The sequence below is a fragment of the Aythya ferina genome (assembly GCF_964211825.1).
Source record: "Aythya ferina genome assembly, chromosome: 4".
Taxonomy (NCBI): domain Eukaryota; kingdom Metazoa; phylum Chordata; class Aves; order Anseriformes; family Anatidae; genus Aythya; species Aythya ferina.
In genome coordinates this window covers 25,168,743-25,191,960 of record NC_140300.1, presented here as the reverse complement: position 1 = coordinate 25,191,960, position 23,218 = coordinate 25,168,743, and the positions used below count along the sequence as shown (strand labels likewise).

At 38.2% G+C, this 23,218-nt stretch overlaps 2 protein-coding genes across 3 annotated transcripts in view; one reads left to right on the top strand and one right to left on the bottom strand.

Moving 5' to 3' along the window:
* Positions 1–11,403, top strand: part of BEND4 (BEN domain containing 4) — a gene marked incomplete at its 5' end in the record, with an annotated part of 30,833 nt that extends 19,430 nt beyond the window's left edge. The window contains 3 exons of one of the 2 annotated variants that reach the window (XM_084517177.1): positions 525–616; positions 4,294–4,534; positions 7,682–11,403. In XM_084517177.1, coding sequence (XP_084373303.1) covers positions 525–616; positions 4,294–4,534; positions 7,682–7,899 — 551 coding nt within the window. In that variant the 3' untranslated portion in view covers positions 7,900–11,403. The remainder of the gene's footprint in view (positions 1–524; positions 617–4,293; positions 4,535–7,681) is intronic. The other variant, XM_084517178.1, reaches the window with a different exon arrangement.
* A 3,049-nt stretch (positions 11,404–14,452) lies between these two features.
* SLC30A9 (solute carrier family 30 member 9) overlaps positions 14,453–23,218 on the bottom strand; it is a 37,698-nt gene continuing 28,932 nt past the window's right edge. The window contains exons 17-18 of the mRNA XM_084518599.1: positions 22,309–22,422; positions 14,453–20,823 (exon numbers count right to left, since the gene is read on the bottom strand). Of these exons, the coding sequence (XP_084374725.1) occupies positions 20,779–20,823; positions 22,309–22,422 (159 nt within the window). The 3' untranslated portion in view covers positions 14,453–20,778. The remainder of the gene's footprint in view (positions 20,824–22,308; positions 22,423–23,218) is intronic.

Here is a 23,218-nt window from a genome sequence, read left to right as displayed (position 1 = left end):
AAGCAATTTGCCTAACACCTAGTTTTATAACAAATTTGGGAGGAGGGTGGGAAAAGAAATTAAAGTATATGAATCATTAAATCTGCTCAGTATAGTTAATCAGACTGTAGTTTCTAAAATATATGAGCATATTTACATGTTAATCAGCGCATGATTTAGGTCCAAGGAATGTTTTCTCCCTTGTATGGTTTGGCCTGTTTACAGTATTTACAGATTTTTGTTATTATCATTACCGCTGACCTAATTTATATTTGTAATAATTATAATTTCAAACCAGAGAAAGCCTTTGAAAACTAGTGGGCAGAAAATAAAAGCAATGTCAGAAATCTCAACGTAGGAAATGTGGCATCTGTTGTGTATTTATTGAATGAAATGACAGCACAAATCAAAATGAGGTATATTTCCTATTTGAAATAAATCTCACAGAAGTACACAGATCCTGAAGAACACTGCTTGATTTAATATTGTTGTTCTATTTTGTGCTAGCTAGCTAATATACAGTAATTGCAATTTGTTTCATGCAGTGCCCTGCCAGACTGTTTTAGATTATCTGAAGACTGTACTTCAGCATCACAACCAACTTCTGGTACCGCAGCCAGCAGACCATCCGACTGAGGTAGTATGCAGCAAAGACAAGCTACATATCCTTGTGTTTGAAAATTCATTGAAAACTTGTAGGCAGATAAATCAGGAGGTGCTGGAAGAATACATGTAGTAGTAAAATATGTAAAATCTTTTATTAAACTGTCATTCTTAGCTACAGTAATCCCCAAAACGGAAAAGCGTCATCACTAGTGTAATATAGGATGACTTAGTGAGCAGTGCATAACTCCCTTCATTTGCATCCACTGCACTTGCACGGATAATTTTTCTCTCCCCTTGCCTCTGAAGCATCACTGATGGGTCATAGGTGGACTTCAGGCTAGGGCTGGGTTGGTGAAAAATGTAGCTGGAAGCATGGAGCCCATTGTAGTCTCCCCTTTGCCCAGAGAGTAGGAAGGTGTAGGGTGGCTGCACACGGGGCATTCATCCTGTGGGGCCAAGGCACTGCCAGACGTGGGAGAGGGAGGAACTGGAGAGCATGAGGTTGAAGGCTGGGCTTGGACAGCACAGGGAGGGGAGAAATGTTTTGTAAAGAAAAAAAAGTGGGGCTTCCTACACCTTCCCACAAAGCCTCCTGTTGTCAAATGCATCCCTGAGCTCTGAAATACACCTTACTTCCTTTGTTTTGCCACCACAACCATTATAAGACTTCAGAAAGTCTTTGGAGCACCCTTTTCTTTTCAGAAAGGATCCCAAGCAACATGTTGTGTGTTGGCTAGTTTGTGCTTAATGTGGATATTAGGAATTTTGCAATTATGTTCCTTTTGAAGGTGCATCAGTGAAAAAAAAAAAAAGAAAATTCAAGTCCTCTCCTCTAGAAAATAGACATACAGATGTAGGTATCAGCTTTAGTGTAACTCATGTTAATTTTCCTCCAATATGTTTCTATCTAAGCATGTAAAAATGCCTCAGATGAAGTGGTTTTGTTGAGACTTTTCTAGTTGAGACCATCTATATTTCAGGATCTCATTATGCATGCTATCATATATATAGTCTGTACTTGTCAGTACCCAATATTCACGCTAACAAAACCATAGGAGGGAAGACAAAAGTCTAGTCTGACCTCCTATTGCTCCTCATATAAATTATATGTCGTGCAAGCCTCACATAGTCCAATATTCCATCATTTTGCTGAAGATGCTTTGTAGCAGTTCAGGCTTTGCATTGGTTTGCTTCTCCATTCAGTTTTTACCCCATGCAAATTGATGTATATAATGGTTATATATCATTAGCTGTTATCACTCAAATATATTCCAATATTTCATGTTCCTTTTTTAATGCTCTTCTGCTTAACTGAAATTTTCCAGCACTGTAAAAGTAAGGCTACTTTGTAATGCCCCACATGGAATAGCTTGTCATGATGTGACAGAATTTTTTATTCAATTAAACACATAGATGCTAATCTTTTATTCATAAATTTAATCATGTACAAATACAAGCATGAACGCATTTTTACTGTGGCTCTTCCTCCAGGATCTGCTTATTTCATTTCTGGAAGGTTTTCTGTTTGTTCTAGTGTAATGACTGCTGGACGCACCAAACTGCATCATATATTTACCAAGGATCTTTTGCCCAGAAGTGCTTTACTTTCGCACAAAGTAATGAAAGTGTATCCATAGCAGGAGCGCAGTAATTGTTTAACAGAGTATCATAACACTATATCAAGCCTTTAGAGAAGAATGAAGAAAAATATCCTAACTTTCAGTGGGAATAAGAGAGAAGTGTAATAAGATTTGGGCTGAGGAAATTAGGCAAAATTTATTACCTTGTCCATAGTTAATAGTAATGTGAGCTCTCATGAAATTTAGATGTCAGGCCTTGCTGCGCTAGGCTTGGAAGACCATATTTCCATCAGTGCAATGCATTTAAACGGTAGCTTTTAGGATAACGTGCTGCTTAGCAAAGCCACAGATGAGCATCCAACCCTAAGACACGTGAGCAAGCCTGGAGCCCTGCACTGTGCAATGACTTGCGTTGCGCTGCTTCTGCCTCTCAGGCTCAACAGCAAGGCAATACCCACAGTTAGCTGCAGCTCGTACTTCCCACCAGTACCAGTAAGAAAGGTTCTTGTGGAAAATAGTTAGATTCATATAAAAGGGATGTTGAGCAAGCTGCTAAACATGCATATATATATATATCAACATGGGGATCAGGTGGTCCTGTGCATTGCATCTCTGATGGAAAAAGGCAAGGAAATATTAGTGTCAGCTCCCACTTGGTTGAGATCGTTGGCCATCAGAACAAAGCCCTTCTCCCCCTTTATGTTGTAGCTTCCATTGTTGAGTTTTGGGTTTGCTTGTAGGTGACTTTGCAGCAGTTTGCACCAAGCCCTTTGGGTTTACACCAAGGTGAACAAGCAGCACCCCATCATGTAGGCTGAGCTCCCAGCAGTGCTCCCCTACATTGGGAGATGCCAATGTCCCAATTCATACAAACAGACTCCCCCTCATCACAGTCTTCACAAAATTCAACCTTCTGCATATTCATCAAATTTGCAAAAGAAAATAAAAGAAAATACCTTCAAAGATGCTCCTAAGCTGCCTCCCAGCACACTTTTATAAACATATGAAAGGAGGCAAGGGAAGTCCTTAAAATAGTTTTCAGATATCAGAGATGCAAAAGCAAGGAGGATAACTTTGCAACAGTTGGCCACAAGCGCAGCAAGCAGGTGATTGCCTGTGTTGAACCCCAGACACAGGTTTTTCTCATTTCTTGTGAACCCCTACCTAAGCTGAGTGCTATATGAAGCTTGCACTAATTGGGTCTCCAGATCTGCATGCTTTGATAAACAGGTGTAGCTGTACAAGTGGATGAGTGTCTAGGAGTGTGTGGTTTGGGTTATTTGTATACTTTATTTACTTGTTAACAAGCAAATTAACAGTGTTTTCAATAGAAGATGGTATTAACAATATCATCTTCTATTAATCAACTAATCCTGAACTATTTTATAGGCAGCAAGAATTCAAGTAATACAGTTTAGGTACAACTGAATGAGAGGGCTTATAAATGTGTGTGGATTACAGGAATTCCCATAATTAGTCCTGCAGCATTCATTTGACGTTGGAATATTGAAGCACACAAATTACAAAGGTTAAAAGCAAAATTTCTTTCCAGCTGACATGGTGGCATTTCCATAAAGCTGTAATTTGAGTTAATATGGCATTCATTAATAGTAATGAAGCTTTTAGTTTTCATAGTTGCTTTATTTATTTTCTTTATACTTTTCACAGTAACATAACTGCTGTCAGATATCAGGTGTGCACCACAGAAGTAATAAATTTATTATAAAAATAGAGCCACCTCTGAAGTAAGCTGTCAGGTGGTATGAAGTGATCCATTTGATCATGCTCTTCAAAGACCCTTTTTATGCATTTTAACATATTAAGAAGAAAGGTTATATTTGAATAGCATATCCAGTCACTAGTTCTTAACACTTTTTAACCTACTTGTTAAAGGGCAGATTATCAATGGCCATCTCTCAAAATGTGTGCCTTGCACCTCGCCAAGTTGTAGTTGTAGAAAATGGAAATCTAATTTTAAAAGTACTTAGAAAAGGCAATTTTTGTTCACCATGGTGTGTGTTTCACTGTCAGCATCTCAGCTAGTTAAAATGCATATTTATTTATTGCAAATGACGTCTTTACCTGTTTGCCTTGTAAAATAAGCAGTGAAAATATTTCATTTTTCCAGGGGAGCAAGCAGTTGCTGAACAACTATCCTGTCTACATCACTAGTAAACAGTGGGATGAGGCTGTAAACTCTTCCAAGAAAGACGGACGGCGACTCCTTCGATATCTCATCAGATTTGTTTTCACAACCGATGAGCTTAAGTACTCATGCGGCCTTGGGAAAAGGAAAAGGTCAGTGCAGTCAGGAGAGACAGGTCCTGAAAGACGTCCTCTGGATCCCGTAAAAGTAACATGTCTCAGAGGTACTGCATCCTTTCGCTCAGTGTCCACCATATGTGATCTCATTTCACCACATTGGCTCTGGCTCAGTAGAAGCGTTTGGCTGACAGTTGCAGACCTAGACGGGGTTTCAGAGACAGGTGGCAAGCAGCCAGAAACCCTCCCCATTTTTTTTTAATACATACATTCATATATGTATGTATTATGTATATGTATATAGATATTTGAATGGGAAAAAAACAGGGCTGCTTATTTAAGGAGAGGAGACAAATACAAGCTGCATGACACCAAGGTACTTGAAAGGAAAATCAGACAATCCTGGTTGCCTTGTTTTATAGTAAAACAACAGGGCATTCTTTGACACTGATATACAGCAAAATTAACAAAAAGAATATTTTTTAGCCAAACATGTAGTTAGTGCAGTACATTATTGAAGTCAAAACCTTACCAAGATTCTGAGTAGGCTTGAACTTTTTATAGGGTCAAGAACATCTACAGGTTAGTTAGATACAAAGTGTACAGAAATGCAGTGTCAAGGATTTAACTTCTTCTTTGGAATGCTGATGCAACATCAACTGCAAAAGTTAGGGAATCACTTTCCCTTATGTTTGGCCTCAACAGGAGGGGAGTTTTGCAAGTATTTCACAATGTCAAAGAGAGAGGATGTTGGACAATACAGAGAAGGGACCTACGTTGGGAAGAAATTGCTGCAGTGGCAGTTCATGCTTCGGTTTTCTACATTTTTAAGACCTGTTACTTTATAATGAAACATACAAAAATAGGACTTTTTAAAGCCCAGTTGAAACATTTTTGTAGTATCAGTGTCTGCATTTCATAAATGCAGCTGTTTATCATTTCTGCAGTTAATTTATAGTGCTCTATGAGCACATACATAAAATTTAGATTGGACTGACTACAAGACTGTTTTCCTAATCAATGCAGTGTAAATTGCTAAATTTTCAGCAGCCGGCAATAATATTCTTAGTCATTTAACAGGAATCCAAAGTGGTTATACGTAAGATGGAGCCTCTTCCCATTTGGGTTAGAAAAAATTCAACAAGGCCAAGCAGATCATACATTTAATTGTAGCACATTGATGTAACCAGGTAATGAACTCAGTTTTTACATACAGACAAATTAGGCAAAGGTGCTCTTCTTATACTACAACTATTGTAGAATACTCTGCCAGACCTTATCCTCCATCAGAGCCCAAGAGAAGGGCAAGTCCCTTGCACAGCAAGCTGCACAAAGGTCTGGAGCCACATTCAGAGTCTCAGAAGGTCTCCTGGAAATGGAAGGCCGAAGGGATGACTACTATTTACTAAATGGCCTTTTCATCTAATGATTTGGGCACAAACAGAGAGTTAATACCCTTTTCTTCCTCTTTCATACCCATTTGTCCTACTAAGACTAACAGTTATTCCACCCATAGATGAGCATATGCATATAACTACTTGCCTTTTGGGGGCACTAGGCAGACTGAAGGTGTGAAGTATTCGTTAGAGAAAGAGAAAGGACAATTGCCTTAATTTTCAGAAGCTTTAACAGGAAGCCAAAACGCTCAGTATAGTTAAGAAAGCCACAGAGACAGCTGTCCCTTTGGACGCTTGTGTGCGGGTGGGAACACTGGGAAGATGACAACTTTCTACAGGGCCAAGAGTTAGCCACTGACGCCTACCCATTTGCAAGCCCAGGTAATGCAATTAATTCCCAGCATGTCCAGTGATGCCTTCATGCCACAGCAGGACAAACAAACTGCTGCTTTCTCAGAGCAGATTAAACATCTATAAACACTTTCAGTGTATTCCTACAATTGACCAATGTCTGGAACCAGCTTTAAAACAGCCTGGCGTAGGTAAATTATCAGATTACTCCTTCACATTGTGACCATTTCTTTGAGAAAAATGCCAGTCTGAAGCCTCTTGTGAACGTAACTAGGAATTACTGTTGCCTATGTGGATTTTAAGGGAAATGAATTTAAAACCAAGATAGCTATCACTTTTGCAAGCACACTGCTGGAAGAGCTATGCAAAAATCACATCCTAATTGTCCAACAGATGAGATACCTTGCAGGCACAGTAACTCATGTAAAAGCACAGCTTTCCCTGGTCTCAAGATGATGTAACAGTAATGAAGTTACCTTGTGCCACTTACTGTGCCGTTGGCTTGTCAACAGGAGAAAATGGAATTTAAAAATATCCTGGGAGACACAATACAGCATGAGGGAATAACTAATGTTACAGAACAAATAAGAAGCTGTGTTTCCATATAAGATACTGTGTATCCAATATATCTAATAAGGTACCCTCACATTTAAAATTGTTTTTGGATGTTTCTACGTCCAAATGCACCTGTTGGAGATCCACCTAGCAGTTACAACTCCAGAACTGGTAAGGTGCCTTCTGCAAGTGTAGCCATTGCATGTCAGAGAATCTGAACAGAAATTTTAAAAGCTAATCATCACATACAAATAGCTGTTTGTAGCAGCAGCTACTTAAATGGCCAAATTACTTGCAGTACGATTCACTTTCTCACACACTGAAAACTATTGCATGGCTCCCCAGACTAGCACTCTCATCTCACCCATTTCTAAGCCCGGTTTAATCTCTGAAAAGTAAGTGTTAGATTCCAAGAGATGGAAGGAGCAGGACTTAAAATGAAAGATACTCCAAACAGAAAGCAGCACTGAACTGAAATCACAGGAGTGACGTTTTCAAGCAGGTCATGGGCTGCTGCAACCTGCAGATGTTCAAGCAGTCAGCAGAGGGAGATGATGAAAGTCCGTGAAATTAACCACATTAAGACACACACACACATACAAAACAGACTTCAATGAAATACATCCCAGTTCGTTTTAACTTTTGCATGTATTGCAGGTGCTGAATCATAAGTGTTACTCAGAAGTAATTCTGTTTCTTTCTGCAAGAAGGGGTTTTCTCTGCAGATCCCCTCAGGTATAAGAGCAGACACTGCATGTGGAGAAGCACACTTGTGCAGAAGTACGATAGCTCCAACTGGCATTATCATGGCATTTCCCATAAGGCTTTACCTCCGTTTCAGTAGAACAATGGTGCCCCTGTTTCTTTTTTCCCATGAGCTTTTGATGTCTGGGCAATACCAGGTGCTGCCAAGACAAGCTGTTTTTTGTATCCTTGCCTGTTTTCCTGCAGAGTTCATTAGAATGCATTGTACTTCCAACCCTGACTGGTGGATGCCATCCGAAGAGCAAATAAACAAGGTCTTCAGTGATGCAGTAGGACACGCTCGGCAAGGGCGTGCGGTGGGGACTTTCCTTCACAATGGGAACTCATACTATGAAGGGACTGACCATCCAGGATCACAGGACGAAGTTTTCAATAGAGGTATGCAAGACGGATCTGGCGATTGACAGCAGTGAGAGGAAACTCATGCAACAGTAGCAAGCAGTTAATTTAGAAGAGACTATTTGTTAAGCATACTTACCCTGAAGTCATTTAAGAGTCCAAAGCATGTTTGAACACATACTGCATACATTTCAGCTTCTCCATCCTACCATGTCCCCATTTACAGAAAGAAATCCATTTCAAGACCTGCCCTATGGGACTTCTCAGTGCCTATTATTTGCAAACCCTTCATAGTACCCCCAAGGGGAAGCTGCAGTTCATTCCATTTAGTTCTAGAGGAAAGATAATTTAAAAATTGTACAAATTTCAAAAGAAACAACAGCTACCATCTTGTCTGCCCATTGGTAACAAGCCCAGGTCTGGACCCTCAGACAGAACAACCAGGTACTATTTGCTTTTCCTGAGTAGGAGATGTAAGAATGAGTCCGCGTGCATGTGACCAAAACCAAAAAATGCTCATTTCTTAACAGCAAGCAGTATAATTATAAATGCTACCTTAAAATACCACACGAGATGGAAAATTCAGGGACTTCCTTTAGCCAGCTATGCCAGGAAATTAAGCTTCCTGGATAAAACATCAGCACTCATCAGCAACAGAATCCTTCAAAGACCCAGAACAATAACAGGCACTTCTAATAGATAAAAATTGCTTTGTGTATCGGATAGACACTATATTTATCTAGATTTCTAAGGGATTAGAGTTGATCATGACAGTTTTCATTAAAAAAAAGATTGCTAAAAACAAATCGCCATTTCAGAAGACAGGTTTTGCTTTGTCTGTTGTTATTCTGCAGCCATATTATGTAGCTTTAGAGGTTTTAAATTGCCTTTTCTTGTTTTTGCTTTCATTTGTGTTTTATATCCATTCCTTGAAATAGATGAGGCAATGTGCTGGTCTCAATAGTCAGATGCTCAGTGGTGCATTCAGGGAGGGGTTGAGTTAGAAAAGCCTAATTTAGCATTTTGTTGTAAGAAAAGTAAACCTGGGATCCAGACTAAGCTGTAAAAAAGGACGTGTGTTAGAGCAGAAGCCAATTTACAGCAGAGTGCAACATGGGAAGCAGATGCCAGCTCAACAGAAAAATAGTCCATCCATTAAAAACGTTTACTTTCAAAGGCTTGGGAGTCCCTTGTCCCTCCAAATTGACGCACTCCAGAAATACGTAATGCCAAAGAAACAATACCCTTTCCTTTCAGCGTCAGGGTGTTTCGATCTCCGTGCCCTGGCCAGTTGCTCAGGCTGGTGCTGGTGTTCGCCACAACCACCTGGCCCAGCTCTCCTTGAGGCAACGCTCCCCGGCCGGCAGGGACAGGGCACTGGTTTTGGGAAAGAAAATCCACTCCACTTGCGATCACCTTTAGTGCTACCTCATCAGTGTTGATTCTGCTGAACGTGTATCTCATGCTCCCCAGCTTTCCTCCCTGCCCCATGCACACTGTTAGAGAAGCTACTAATTGCTCCTTCCACCATCCTCCTCTCCTTCCCAACCTCCTCCCCGCACACTGGGCAGGGGGGGAAGCACCCAGCCTGTGCCTGACCATGGATGAAGGACTGGGGCAGCCTCTCAAATGCCAGCTCACCCACACCATCATTTCTCCCTGCTGTCTGCCTCCCCTTTGCCTGCTGCCATGAACGGCACGCAACTCCAACCACAGTAGATGGAGCCACGCTCAGTCAGGATATGCTTTAGGCCCTTAAATGCCCAGTACCTCTCAGCTCGTTTTCATTTTGCTAATTTTTAAAAGGGGGTCGAAAGGCACTTATTTGACCCAGACAAACCAATTTATCAGAGAACAAGCAGTTTGGTCACACTGCTCCTTCCCGGGCCAAGGGGGTTGGGGCAGCATCCCTCGTGCAGGCAGGAGGCGACTCTCTTTGACCAGTCAGTGATGTGTGGTGGCTGAGGGGGAAGACACTCAGTGTATAAAAATGTCACAGTACAGATATCCTTTAGTAGCTTTTCCGTGTTGAACTTAACACTTTTTTTTTTTTAAGAGAACTATAATAGAAGATGTTACATTGCTCAGATGGTGTAAGTCTTGCTGGTATATGTTTAATGTGGTGACACTTGCCAGAACTACTTGGTAAAACATGTCAGAGCGTGCGAGTCAACATTATGCTGTAAATTTGTCCACAGCAATATGTATCATGCTGTATTTTTGTAAACATTGTGATGGTTCCTTTCAAATGGTTAAGCATATGAGATTAAAAACACAGATGCTTCATTTTTAATAGTTGCAGAACAGAGTTACTGGACTGGACAGACCTCTCTCACTTCATAACCTAAAGATTTTGCAAATAACTTGTAAGTCTAGCTTTATTTTTAGTGTAAGAAGTGTAACCAGCGTCCTGGTACCGCTCACAATCCTGTGCTCTCATATTGTGCAAAATAACCAAATGTATAGTTTCATCCTGAAAGCCACTTTAGCACTAGAAATGGCTTGGCAGGTTTGGACCGTTCTTTATGAACAAAATTTTGCCCTCAGCTGCTTCTGTGCAATCACTGGTGACATGAATAGTAGTCACAGACAGGCATCAGAAGACAGGAGCTCATCTCTTTTTTTGTTCATGCTTGTTTTTTTAACAATAATAGACCACGGCAGCATCTCTCTTGTTTTTAACTGCCATCATGGCCACTTGACTCCTCACCCACCCCTTTCGTTTACAAACCCTTTCACAACTACTTGTTCCAATTAGCTTATTCACGAGGCGTTATGAATCCATGCAGATCGAAGCATCTATGTATCCGCAAGATGTTAGGTATAACGCTACGGGACCCGAAATAATAGATAGCCTGTAAGCCCTCGCACAGCGAGATATCCATATTTAAGCACTGTGCTTTGTAAGTCAGCACATCCCTTCTCTGAGCTGGATGCAGGCGGCAGGCTGGCAGCAGAAGGAAGCTGCTATCTGTCATGTCACTCCAGCAAGTCCCAGGAGGATAGATCCTTGTCTTATCCTTCCATACTCTTTAATCTTACTGTCATTTATGTATCTGCCTTCTCTCAAACTTTGTGTAGCAGTACCGCACGCCCATCTGTGCCAACATGCCTTCGCTATATTTTCTATGACAAATATTTGTGGAGAAACTGTGATTAAAAAACCATTAATCCCGATATTTTTATTGTTATGGTGTAGTTAATTCTATGAATACTTTCTAATGATGATTGTACTGTGTAGAGTAAGTACAGGTTAGGGATAGACCTTTACCAGATATTGTACAAAAAAGTGCATAGTGTAATATAGACTAGTAAGGTTTTTGTGACAATTTCTATAGGATGTGTGAATTGTTTTCTATGTGGCAACACACATTTCTTTTAAAAAATATAAAAATCTTAGAGAATTTTTTAAACAGTCAATATTTTTTAATTATAAAGACATTTGTTACCTACAGTTTACTATTTCAGGTGTTAATCCTAATTTGAATATTGGTTTTATTACTACATACCTCCAGTTCCATTTGTTCTGTTGCATTAACAATGCACAATAAAAGTTGGTCTCTGGTTAACCTGTCTGTCTCTTTCTCCGTGCACACTGGTACGTCAGCGTGGCAGCGGCCACAGTCGGCTCTAAGTATAAATTTGCTTTACATTTGGATTTATACAAAGGGCTCTAAGTATGGATTTGCTTTACATTTAGATTTATACAAAGGGCTAGAGCAGTGGTCTTTTTCATTAAATGCTTGTTTGGTATGAAGTGCTGGCAAGCGCAGGGGAAGATTATGAAGAATTCAAGTATGAATATCATATAAATCATTCCTGCCTCAAAACATGACAACATTTATTTATTGATGGTCAGATAGAGCACTCATAGAAAGTACCCATTTGCTGCCTTAAGACCTGGATTTTCAAGCAGTGAAGTTTCAATCCCATTTTAATTCAAAATTTAGTGCTGGGCAAACATCTCCTGTTCTCTTAACCAGTTGAGAAAATCCCAACTCCAGATGATTTGCAGAGAAATTATGGCCTGTACAGCAGCACACGTCCACTCAGCAGAGCACGACAGGCCCAACTGCAGGCTGGTGCCTCCTCTTAGAGAAGGGTGCCAGATAATTCCAGTACAAAATCATGGTGCTGGTGTTTCCCTGTGATATCGCAAAAGTTTAACCCCTTGGGCTGATATTTTTAAGGTCATAGGGCTGCGAAGCCACAGTCCAGGTAAGTGCAGGTGATCCTGAGAAATGCAGTATAGCACTGATCCCCCTGAAAAACAATATACACACACACATGCACACACTGAACTTCTCTTAGAAAAGTTGTAATTAAGCAATAATTTGGCTGTGCTTTTGCCATGTTACAAGGTTGGTCCAGTCAGAGGAGTGTAGCCAGTGCTGCTGGCACTTATTTATGTCTTTGCTCAAGTACCGGGATAACCCTGAAGGGGACCTCCCAAGGTCCAAGTCACCTGTTAAATTTCATGGGTAAGGAGGAGTTTAAGTTTTACTTCATTTGCATTAAAAATGCTCATTTTTAACATTTTATAATATTATAAAAATCACATTATACAAATTTTTGTTAAAAGAAGGTGTCTCAAATTGCTAAACTAGCCCCTGGGAGCCCAGTTACATAGGAACTCGTGGTTTCAGTGTCAGCTTCTCTTTATGTGTGGCCTGTAGCACTCATGCACTGGACCCACATTTCATTCACCTCACAAGGAGCTTCATCTGGAGGGAAATCCTTTTTCTAAAGCAGGGGGAAAAATTCTGGCTGTGTATGCCATGCAGGCAGACGAGCAGTGAGCAAGACAGGGTTTTGAGGGAGAGGGTGGCCTCTCTCCAAACACGTAAGTCCTTAAGATGCTGCCTTCATCGTGGTCTCACCTAGTTAAATCAAAAGATCTGTCTTGGTCAGCTCCTAACAAGTTCATGTATGAAAATCCCTCCAGGGAGAAATGCTCCCTGTTGCAGCACAGAGTCCCAGGGAGTACTCGGCAGATCTCAGTGACCTGCCCCATGAATACAAAACTTCTCCAAAGACTCATCAACACCTGAGGTGCATAAAAGCAGCTCCTACTGCGGATATATAAAGGAAGAAATAAACAAGTAGCTACAGATTAATTACCTGAGTCAACAGAAAAAAAAATCTTCACATAATTTTGGTGGAGGGGGGACCCTTTGTTATCAAAGACACTTTAAACCCTTCCACTCTAGCAGATGTAATTGCCACTACCAAGGCAGTCTGTAGAAAAGTAGAAGGAAACAGGCTTGCTAATGACTCAAAGTAGTTACCCATTACAAAAGTTAACATTAAATTTAGTTCCCATCTGGGAACAGGGTCAGTAATACAGCAAAAAATTCTAATTAAACCTGACAAAAATGCCCTGTAGTAGTAACCTGAGTGAAAACCCAAAGAGTTTTCTTGCAAGATGTGTAACTGTAAGAGCCAAGAGGACTATTTATTGAACTAACTGAAGGAGGGATTTTTTTTTAAAGGAACACAACTCAGGAACACTCCCAATAATGATCTGTGCTGGGGTGACAAATCATACCCTAACCTGATTTCTTTTTGAATGCAGAAAACTGGTGTCTGAAGCACTAGGGATATGGTTTAATGGGTGATAGAGGTGGTACGGGGACAGCTGGACCAGAGACTCTTGGAGGTCTTTTCCAACCTTCATGATTCTATGATTATCTCCACGTATTGAAGAACATGGCTCTTGTAACAATCTGAACTTGATTAATCAAAGTTTCAAATGAAGAACAACTTATTTTTCCTGAAATACTGTGCTTGACCAACTTAATTCTGATGTCTAACCCCATATGGACAGATATTCTGCCTTCTTCCAAGTTTCTCCACTTTATCACCCAGGCTTCTTGCATTTGTATATTTCCTTATATAACCATGTCCAGGTTTTATTTCAGCCCAGTTAGAAATGTTTTTTTTTTTCCATAACCAGACAGACCACTCGATTTTGTCAGCATTAATGATGAAGAGGCACTTCAGTGAACCAGTCACTATATTAAATCCTCTCTAAGCTAACTTCTAATTAACCAATTTCAAGTGAACGATATCTGGCATTTTCTTAAGCGGCTTGGACAGCTTTGCTGGTATTGTGAAATTATTGTTAATACACAAGTCTAATACATAAACCCAACCTCTTGAAGCAATTTGAAACACTTGGCTATCTATACACGGATGAACAAGCCGTCTCTCTGAGCCAGGACTGGAGGTTCGGATTGGAGATGGCACCAGTGGGCATCTGACACAGGCACCAAGAATCGACTCTACTGGGGAAGGAGTTTCACTCTTTGGGGGTCAGGTGGAAAGGATTCAGTTGCCACTGAAGTACAGAGCATTAATACATACCGCTTGGTTACCCTAGGCAGGTTGCTCGCTCATGGAGCACGCAGTATTCAATGGCACACACTCTCCACACCACACAAAGGCAATTTAACAAGTAAAAATAGATGGATATAACCTTTGTTTTGCATCCATAAAATGCTGCTCTGTGCACTTCGAATTCAGACACATGGCAAGTCGCCATCAACTGCCTAAAGCCAGTGTCTTTGTTTACCTTCCAAACACACATAAAATAGCTTAAATTAACAGAGCACAACCTTTACCAGCTATGTAACATTTTACTGAATAATTACAGCTTCCAGACATTTTACAAGATGTACCAAATTCAATTATAATTACAGGAGAAAACATATGCAGCGAAATACTTAAATATCTACATCTCACAAATCAAACTGACTTCTCCATACTAATCTGAAGTAACCAAGACAGAATGAGAAAGCTAATACACCATAAAGCATCGGAAGGGGGAAGAAGTGGGGTAGAAAATACATTTGATTAAAAGGCTGCATGGAAAAACACATTTCAGTTTTGAGATTGCCCTTTGAAAGCTCTGCCACCAGTGAATACCCCCACCATTGGCTTTCAGATTTAATAGTTTTGGCAATAGCCAAAAAGCTTTCCAAATACTTCAGAAATTTTTCAGGTACTTCATCTCACATCATTTTCCAGTCTTTATTTTGAAGAGAATCTTACCAAAAAGCTTTATATTACATCATTTATACAACATAGCTTTTTTTTTTTTTTCTGTCTTCAGATTTGAAGCAGTTGGTCAAAACCTCAAATGATTTAAATACAGTCTAAATTTAGGTTACAATAATCAAACTTATCTTAGATTAAGTGAGTGTAGAGCTGTATTCCACTACTTTAACAGACCCCTTGTCCCCATAACAGAACCACAAACACCGATAATACAAAAATATGACCAGGCTTACTGTTAGTGTAACACTTCTAAAAAGTAACCAAGACCTTCTATTTTAATTGGTGCTTTTCATTTACACAGGAAAAAAAAAAAAAAAAAAAAAAAAAAAGAAAAGAAAAGAAAAGAAATTGTCCTTAAGAACCTAGTGTAATGTAGAAGGATGATTTTCTCCATACCTATTTTTCATTTTCTGTGGTATCTTATAAAATGTATGTCTTCTTTACATTACACATTGAAATTTCTCTTTAATTCCTTCCCACAATGTCATGATTTAACTGGAAATCTTGCTTATCCAGAGACTCTTAAGCAACCTGATAATACAGACTAACGTTCAGTAACAGCTGTAATCCATTGCAACAATGCTGTAGTCCTTACAGTACTCCACCCATTTTTCTGTACTTCTGTATGGTTTTTCAATCCTTTTTGGCTGAAAGAAGCAATTCGTTTCCTCTTTAATTCACTCCAGCTACCACTTAAAATTCCTCAACCTCCACTCACCAAACACACACCTCCTCAACAAAGATCCAGACTGAGATTATGCCCTTACCCTTCAGTTTTCAGAGGGCAAACAGGTGCACATTTGCAAGACTGAATACCAGATTACGCAACAGATAAACTGAGTCACTGAATTTCACTACAGAAAGACAAGTTTTCACTACAGTAGGGGGTGGGGGGAAATTACTCAATTCTCTTAATCCTGTTTAAAAAAAAAAAAAAGAAATTCTGTTCTAGGCATTCTGTTCAAACGTTATTTTGTATTGCTCCTCCCCTCTCCAAACATCATTTCTTACCTCTGGCCACATTTTCTAGATTGTATTGATATATCCCTATTCCCAACACTCAACACCTTAGGTTTTTCCTTCCTTTCATTCTTTCCTTTTTACCACACATTTTGTTATAGTTTCTATTCTTTTGCTTCAGCCTGAAAACCCAGACTGATTGACTGCAGTTTCTACAGCCCAAACAACCACATGGCAGTTTTTTATTTTCCTCAGAACGTCTTCCAGAAATCAGACTATTGTGCTTGAAAGCCTGGATTCCTATTTCTTTTTATATGCAAGGCAGCTACAGTTTTCTTTTGATCTTAATTATTTCTGTCTCACTGACAAGAAAGGAAAAAAAAGACTAAAGCTAGACAACCCCTCTACAAAAAATCTGTTTGGTACATCTCAACTTCTCATTTACATTAAGCAGGCAAACTGCAGAAGAGATAGATGTTAGTTGTTCTCTCTATTCAGAGATAACACTAAGAACAGAAGCAGCACAATATTTAAGCTAGGAAAAACGTGCATTTTCATTTTACACCCACTTCTGCAGTGTAAGCCCTTAGGCATGCACAGAAGTTCGGCTCTGGTGCAGGAGTCAATATTAATCAATTGTCCTATTCTGCCAAGCCAAAGTGCCTTAAGAACATGACGACCAAATGAAATACTTTTCTTTCAAGTCTTAGACAATATGCTTCTGTGAATTCTTTTGTGAGAAACGCATCTAGATCATCTTTAGCACAAGGATTACTTAATTGAGAATTTTTGAAAATTGCAGCACTCCTTTTGATACACAAAAGCCTAAAAACTCTTTGCAGGAAAGCCATATTTGATGCACTCATCACTAATAGAGGGACTTTCATAATGTATAATTTTTTCTTTGTTAAGCAGAAAATAGAAGTCAGCTAAAGTGATAACAAATAAGGAGGACATAGAATTGCAATCAGTGTATTACATAGACAAAACAAATCTAAAACTCTTCCCTGTTCTCTCCCCTTGTCAAAGGGAGACCAACAAAAATCAGATCTCTAGATTGAAAAAGCTTCGCCTACCATGATCAGAGAACGCCAGTAGTTTTGGCTAGCATGATTTGAAGCTTTCAGAACAGTGATCACTACTGTAAACTACCAACGAACAAGAAGCCAGTACAAAAATCCAGAGACCAAGGGTAGAATTTAGCCCTGCTATTAAGACATAAGCTCCATGTTATGGCTTCCTCCTTTCCAAGTAAGAGATTAAATAAGAAAAAAAAAAAAGTAGGAATTCAAGGACTGAGAAAAGCATGGGCTAAAAAACCTTCATTTTGAGCACAAACCACAGCAGAAAAAGGATGCAGCATGTCTTTTAAAACATGTTCTCCTGTTCCCCAAGTCCCTGCTCCTCCTAGACCAGAACCCAAAGCAGTCTCTGTAACACACTCTGTAGCACACTAAAGGATTTACTAGCACCACAGGCTTAACAAATGCTTTAGAAAGTCAGAGGGGTGGGACCACATGAAGTACTGAATTCCAAAGTTCATAAACAATTTAGGCTTGAAATTGACTCATGGGGGCAAATATAATCACTTCAGAATTTTATCTTTATCTTACAGAGTGTAGGAAAGCATATTACTAGTGTCAAGCCAACTTTGACTTAAAATATGTTATGATCACTCAGTATATTGAAACACTTAAACAATTTTTATACTAAAAGCATAATTTTTACAGAATTATGATATATGACAACAAATAAGCAAAGGGCGGTAGTACTTTGAACACAATTTGAAAAAATAACACCTGTAATGCCAGTCTACAAAAATAATTATTTTAACATACTAATTTTTTATTGAAATATTTCCTAGAATATAACTGCAGTTAGCTAACCCTCACTCCTTTTCCTTAACTACACACCTTTAAATCAGTCTTAAAGGATCATCATGCAATTGTATTTGTGATGAAGAAAAAATCCACTCCTTCAGACTTTACAATTTTTCTTCAATTCTGAGGATTCTATCAGGTAAATGGATTATTTGAATATTTTCCTCCAAAACACTAAAACAAAAGTAAACTAAGTATGGACCCACATCACCTCAAGCTTTAAGGAAAAAAAAATAGTAAAAATGTCAAAACTTTTAGAAGCAATCTATAGATTATAATACATATTAAAATGTAACAATTTGGAATTACCTTGCCTTTCCAATCTGACAGGCTCAATGAATCAATATTTTCACCCAACTGCAAGACAGGCAAGCTTAAAAGGAACTGCCAAAAACAGTCATCCAGCCTTTTTGGGGTACACCACCATCCAGATCAGTTTTAAAAATGGAAACAGGTCCTCAAACTACACAACTAATTATGTATCCAAACCCAAGTTCTAGGTTCTTAAATTTAACATATTGCAATGACATAATCAAGAATGTAATCGGGAGAGAAAGATCTAAATTTTTTTATTGGAATGTGAAGAAAAGGTATGTAGGTGAGTATACTTCTGACTCAGGTAAGGAAATTAGGATGAGAATTCATGTGAATTACATCTCTGGTGAGTAAGAGAACATTTCTACAGGCTGTTGGAGCAGAGGTCCTGTAAAGATATAAACTCATGCCTCCTCTTTAAAAAGATATTGGAACACTTCAGTATCTATACAGTGTTTACTAACTTTGTGAAATTTCTGCCCTGCAACAGGGCAGACTTTATGAAATTTGTATCCTGTTGGCATCGCTGACACCCGCATACAAACCATTTATATCACATTGACTATCGCCCCACACTAACAAGGTTTTCCCAATTCTACTCCTCTTTCAGTTTTTAACATTTCCGCAATAACAATTGTTAAGCGTTTATTCAAATTCAAAATCCACGTAGATATTCTAGGCAGTAGGAAAGAGGTTATGCATTTATCAGATTCCAGTGCTCTTCATGAATAAGACTAACATCAGCACACTGCATAATGACTTGAGATGAAGTTCACATGGAGGTGCAAGGAGATAGATAAATGATGTAAAATGTAAGGTAAATGACTGAAAACATAATTGCTTTAAAATTTAAAGTAATATTTACTTGATACAGTACACTTGCAGATTACCTTTGAACTCTTTTACTAAAAGCATTTTTAATCATCAGGCTTAAATATACTAATTCTACAATAGGGGAAAAGAGGCAAATGATGCCTTCTGGATCAGCCACAATAAACCAATACACTACAAATAAGCCACTGGTGAATAGGAACTATGGGCAAGGATACCAAAGAGATCCACAATCACCACATGTGAAGTCCCATCTTTAAATAAACTCTGGAATGTTATTCTACCTAAAATGGCCAGCATGCAAAGTGCTTTTCAGTTGTCAAAAGGCATGCTACTTTCAATTTTTATAATTCTCTGGTAAATTATATTTAATACCAAAAAAAAGTCTAAAAAGCTTTTAGTGAAATCTGGACATACTGGTCTCCACAATTATTATTTGCTGCAATGCTTATAATTTAATCTTAATAAATTATTTTTGATGACTTGTGTTTCATGTCAGCATTTCTTCTCTCAGCCAGTCAGTCATTACTCAGCAGAGGAGTCACTAGGAAGTTCTTATTACCACCTCTCACTCATCAGCAATTTTCATTTTACTGAAACGTTTTAAAGTGCATAAAGGATTTTCCTCAGAGTTACTTATATGTAGTTATTTCACTTATATTTCAACATGCACGACCATAGCTTCTATTAAATGACTGGTTCTCAAAGAATCTGGTATGACTTGGGTGCCCGCTGCAGAAAGCCCTGAAGCTGATCTTGTATAGTGCTAGAATTGCAAGTTTCAGAGTTATAAATTCTAGGCACTTATCTCTGGATTGTTGAGGACCACTGAAAATTCTTTTCCTTTCCCAGACAAGTAGGGTCAATTCTTAAAAAACACAAAGTAAGCAGTTTAGAATTCAGATAATGGATAATGCCTACAGGTAAATAAATAAAAATACAATGTATTCATTTGTTTAATTATAAATATTTCTAACACAGTTTTGACTGTTATTAGTTCCAAATACATTTCTTACATCTTCTAGCAATGACCATTTCTGGCAATACCACCTATTAAAAGTATAAAAAGCAAAAAAAAAAAAAAAAAAAAGCCAGGTAACTTTTAATAAACACTACCATAAATATCTCCCAGATTACATCTGAAGATATTTACAAAAAGGAGAACAAGTGTAAAAGTAGGAAAAAAATTAAACAGAGGAAATTCACTGAAGTCTCTACACAGTAATTTCTTCACAGTAACTCAACATACTCTGGCTAACCACATAAAGCTGACACCACCGAGGAGAAAAACTTGATTTTTCTGAAGTGCTGTTGGTAATCACAATGGTGGCAAAAAGATTTCAGGTCATGGTACTTAAGAGAAGGCCAGCGCCTGTTTGAAAGAATTTATCTCATAGAAAAGAAGAACTGTGAAACAATTACACAGTTGAAATATAACAATTAGTTTAAGGTTGGCAGGTTCCACTGGAACAAACTCTTCCTAGCTAATCTTAATATCTCCCAAGAACCTTTAATGATATCTTGAAAGAAACTAAACAAGTGCAAACTGACTGCAAAGGGACACAAATTGAAAAACTAAATGTATATTGTATATTTTCAGGCAGTTTTATTTGCCTAACTAACCCTCAAGTCTGAAGTTCTGAATTGCAGTAAATATGCTCAGACAGATTCTCCAGTGGACTTTAAGTCAAGTAGCTTTTCAAATTGATTTTGCCATGGAATTTGTTGTCTGCAACTCTAATGCTCTTCCAGAAACAGAAGCAGTGCTAACAGCCCAGGAAGCCTACAGCTAAAGTAAGCAAGGTATGGTGCTGAGGTCACTGCAATTTCAGAAGCTTTTCAGCCATTTACGTGATTTCTTCAAAAATGGTATCAACATAAAGATTTCTTCTGTCAAGTCTATAGTATCTCCAAATCCACATGACGAACATCAGGATTTCGTTGCTGAAATTAAAAAATATGTTTTTAATTGAAAATATTCAAACATTTTTGCACATGGATACAAATAATCAATTCCTCATATAATATTGGCAAATGCATAACAAATCCATTTTTCTTGTAATCTCTGGACTATTTTGAAATAAGAATAACTTCAACAAACACAGCTTTTATTATAGCAATTTTGAAGACTAAGTCATCTTTTTATTTGACAAATACTCTTTAATTTCACCACTGAATTAGCTCTTATGCTTTATATAGTATTAAACAGCTCTTTTGATTTTAAAAAGGCAATTACTTTTATGTAAAACTGTCCAAATAAAACTTTCTTAAAGTCATATGCATGTGTTTAACAGGCACTTTCCTGAATAATGGATAACTTCTGAAATGGCATTCTGTTGCATGCCATTGGATCTATTTATAAAGATTTAAAATATTATTTCCATTAAGAAATATGCATTCTCTGATGGGGTAGAGATGTTATCATCACTACATGAACTATACAATCTATGACAGGTTTATTGAGAGTCACCTACTTCAAACTCATCCAGCCTGTGAGTATGACTTGTGTATTCAGTAAAGCATATTCAACGGCAACATAATCACTGAAATCCCTGACTATACCAAAAAGTAGTATTCATGTTAATAAAATAATTAGTTATGAGCCTGCTGCTCAAAAACCATGAGGAACTGGATCTGCTGATGCAATTACACTCGAAAACATTTTGATTTATAAACAGCACCACTCTAGGGAAATAAACTGAAACTAGAATATTTATCAAAAATTATAGGCAAGGATGGACATACTCTTGAGCAGTGTCTCCCCATGAAGAGAAAAGAGAGTCATAACAGGACTGTATTTGTCTGGCAATCAGTATACTTACAGTTCTATATTCACACCAGAAAAGGTGTAATTAACAGCCATGAAATAAATAAACAATTAAAAATAGCAATAATCATTTGTTACATCAATCAAAGGATATTTAAATTGTATAACAAAAAAACATAATGATAAGAAGTAATGACAGGCTTTTAAAAGCAGTAAGCACTGTGCTGCTTCAACATCAGCAAAAGCCATTGAGTAATTAGAGCACTGAAATGGTGATACCAGTTTTGACTACATGCTAAGTACCATGTTAAAAAAAATTAAATTGAAAAAAAATTGCTACTTTAGAACCAAAACAAAATTCAACAGCATGTAAATAACCTGACACTGAGAATACCCTAGCATTTACAGAGGCACAGTGAGTTCTCATTTCATGGAAACTGTGTTATGCAACAGTATAAAATTGACCAAAATGCAAAACAGATCAAAGGCAAAGGGTTTGCTGCTGTTCAGAATTTAGCTAGTGAAACCACAAGAAAATTGGCATTAAGATCATCAACCTTTTTCCCTCTTATGTTTACAAACACAATCACAAGAAATAGAACCAATGGTATTGCATACTCTGATATATTTTAAACATTTCCTATTAAGTAGCTAATTTTTACCTTTAGGTCTTTCTCAAGTCTGTCTACTTCAGCTCCCAGTGTGTCAATGATATTCTCACCATGCTTAAGCATGAATGCTTCTAACTCTTCAAGGGTCTTCACTTGCTGAATTTCCTAGCAAGAAATCAAATTTAAGACATTGAGAAGGTGAGAAAGGGGGAGGAGGGGAAAATACTTATTCTGAGTACCACGTGATCAATTCATCTTAAAATCCACCATTACTGTGAATGATGATGTAAATACTGCTCCTCAACAATGTAAAAAACCCCTCAAAGACAGTTGGTAAGAACTAAGACTAGGAGACCAAGTGCATAACAAACTGAAAGAATAAGGTTAAGAAAGACAGGAGGCTACAACCACTCCTCATCTCCCAAAAAAACAGACATCAGAAGCACCAAAGAAGGTATCACCATGTTATCATAAGCTTTCCTTACAGTTCTCACACCAAGAACCAAGCCGGCCAGAAGCCACCCTATGCCCTCTAATATCTTTGTCACCAGTTAGATGATACAGCTGCAATGCAGGACGAATAGGTTATTGGTAATAGACTGATAATAATCAAATAGACAATTTGTCTTGTGCATACAACTACAAAACAACATCAATTTCTCTTCTGTCCCATTACTCTAAAACTGAAAAGACTAATAATGTACTTGAATGAGCTTAAAAAATGTCCCCCAACCACACTAATGTGTGACTAAGACAAGGGCAAGTCTAACAAGCAAAATAAATGAGATTAACCTGAATGACAGCACTTCAACTCATAGATTTCACACCTTTAGAATAAGCAGTGTTGATATCAATACAGGATAAGCCAGTTATTTAAAAAACAAAAATGCACACCAAAAGGCAAGCACTATGTCTGCCCTTGACTATGAATGATGGAGTCCTGCTGAAAGGGGCTTTTCTT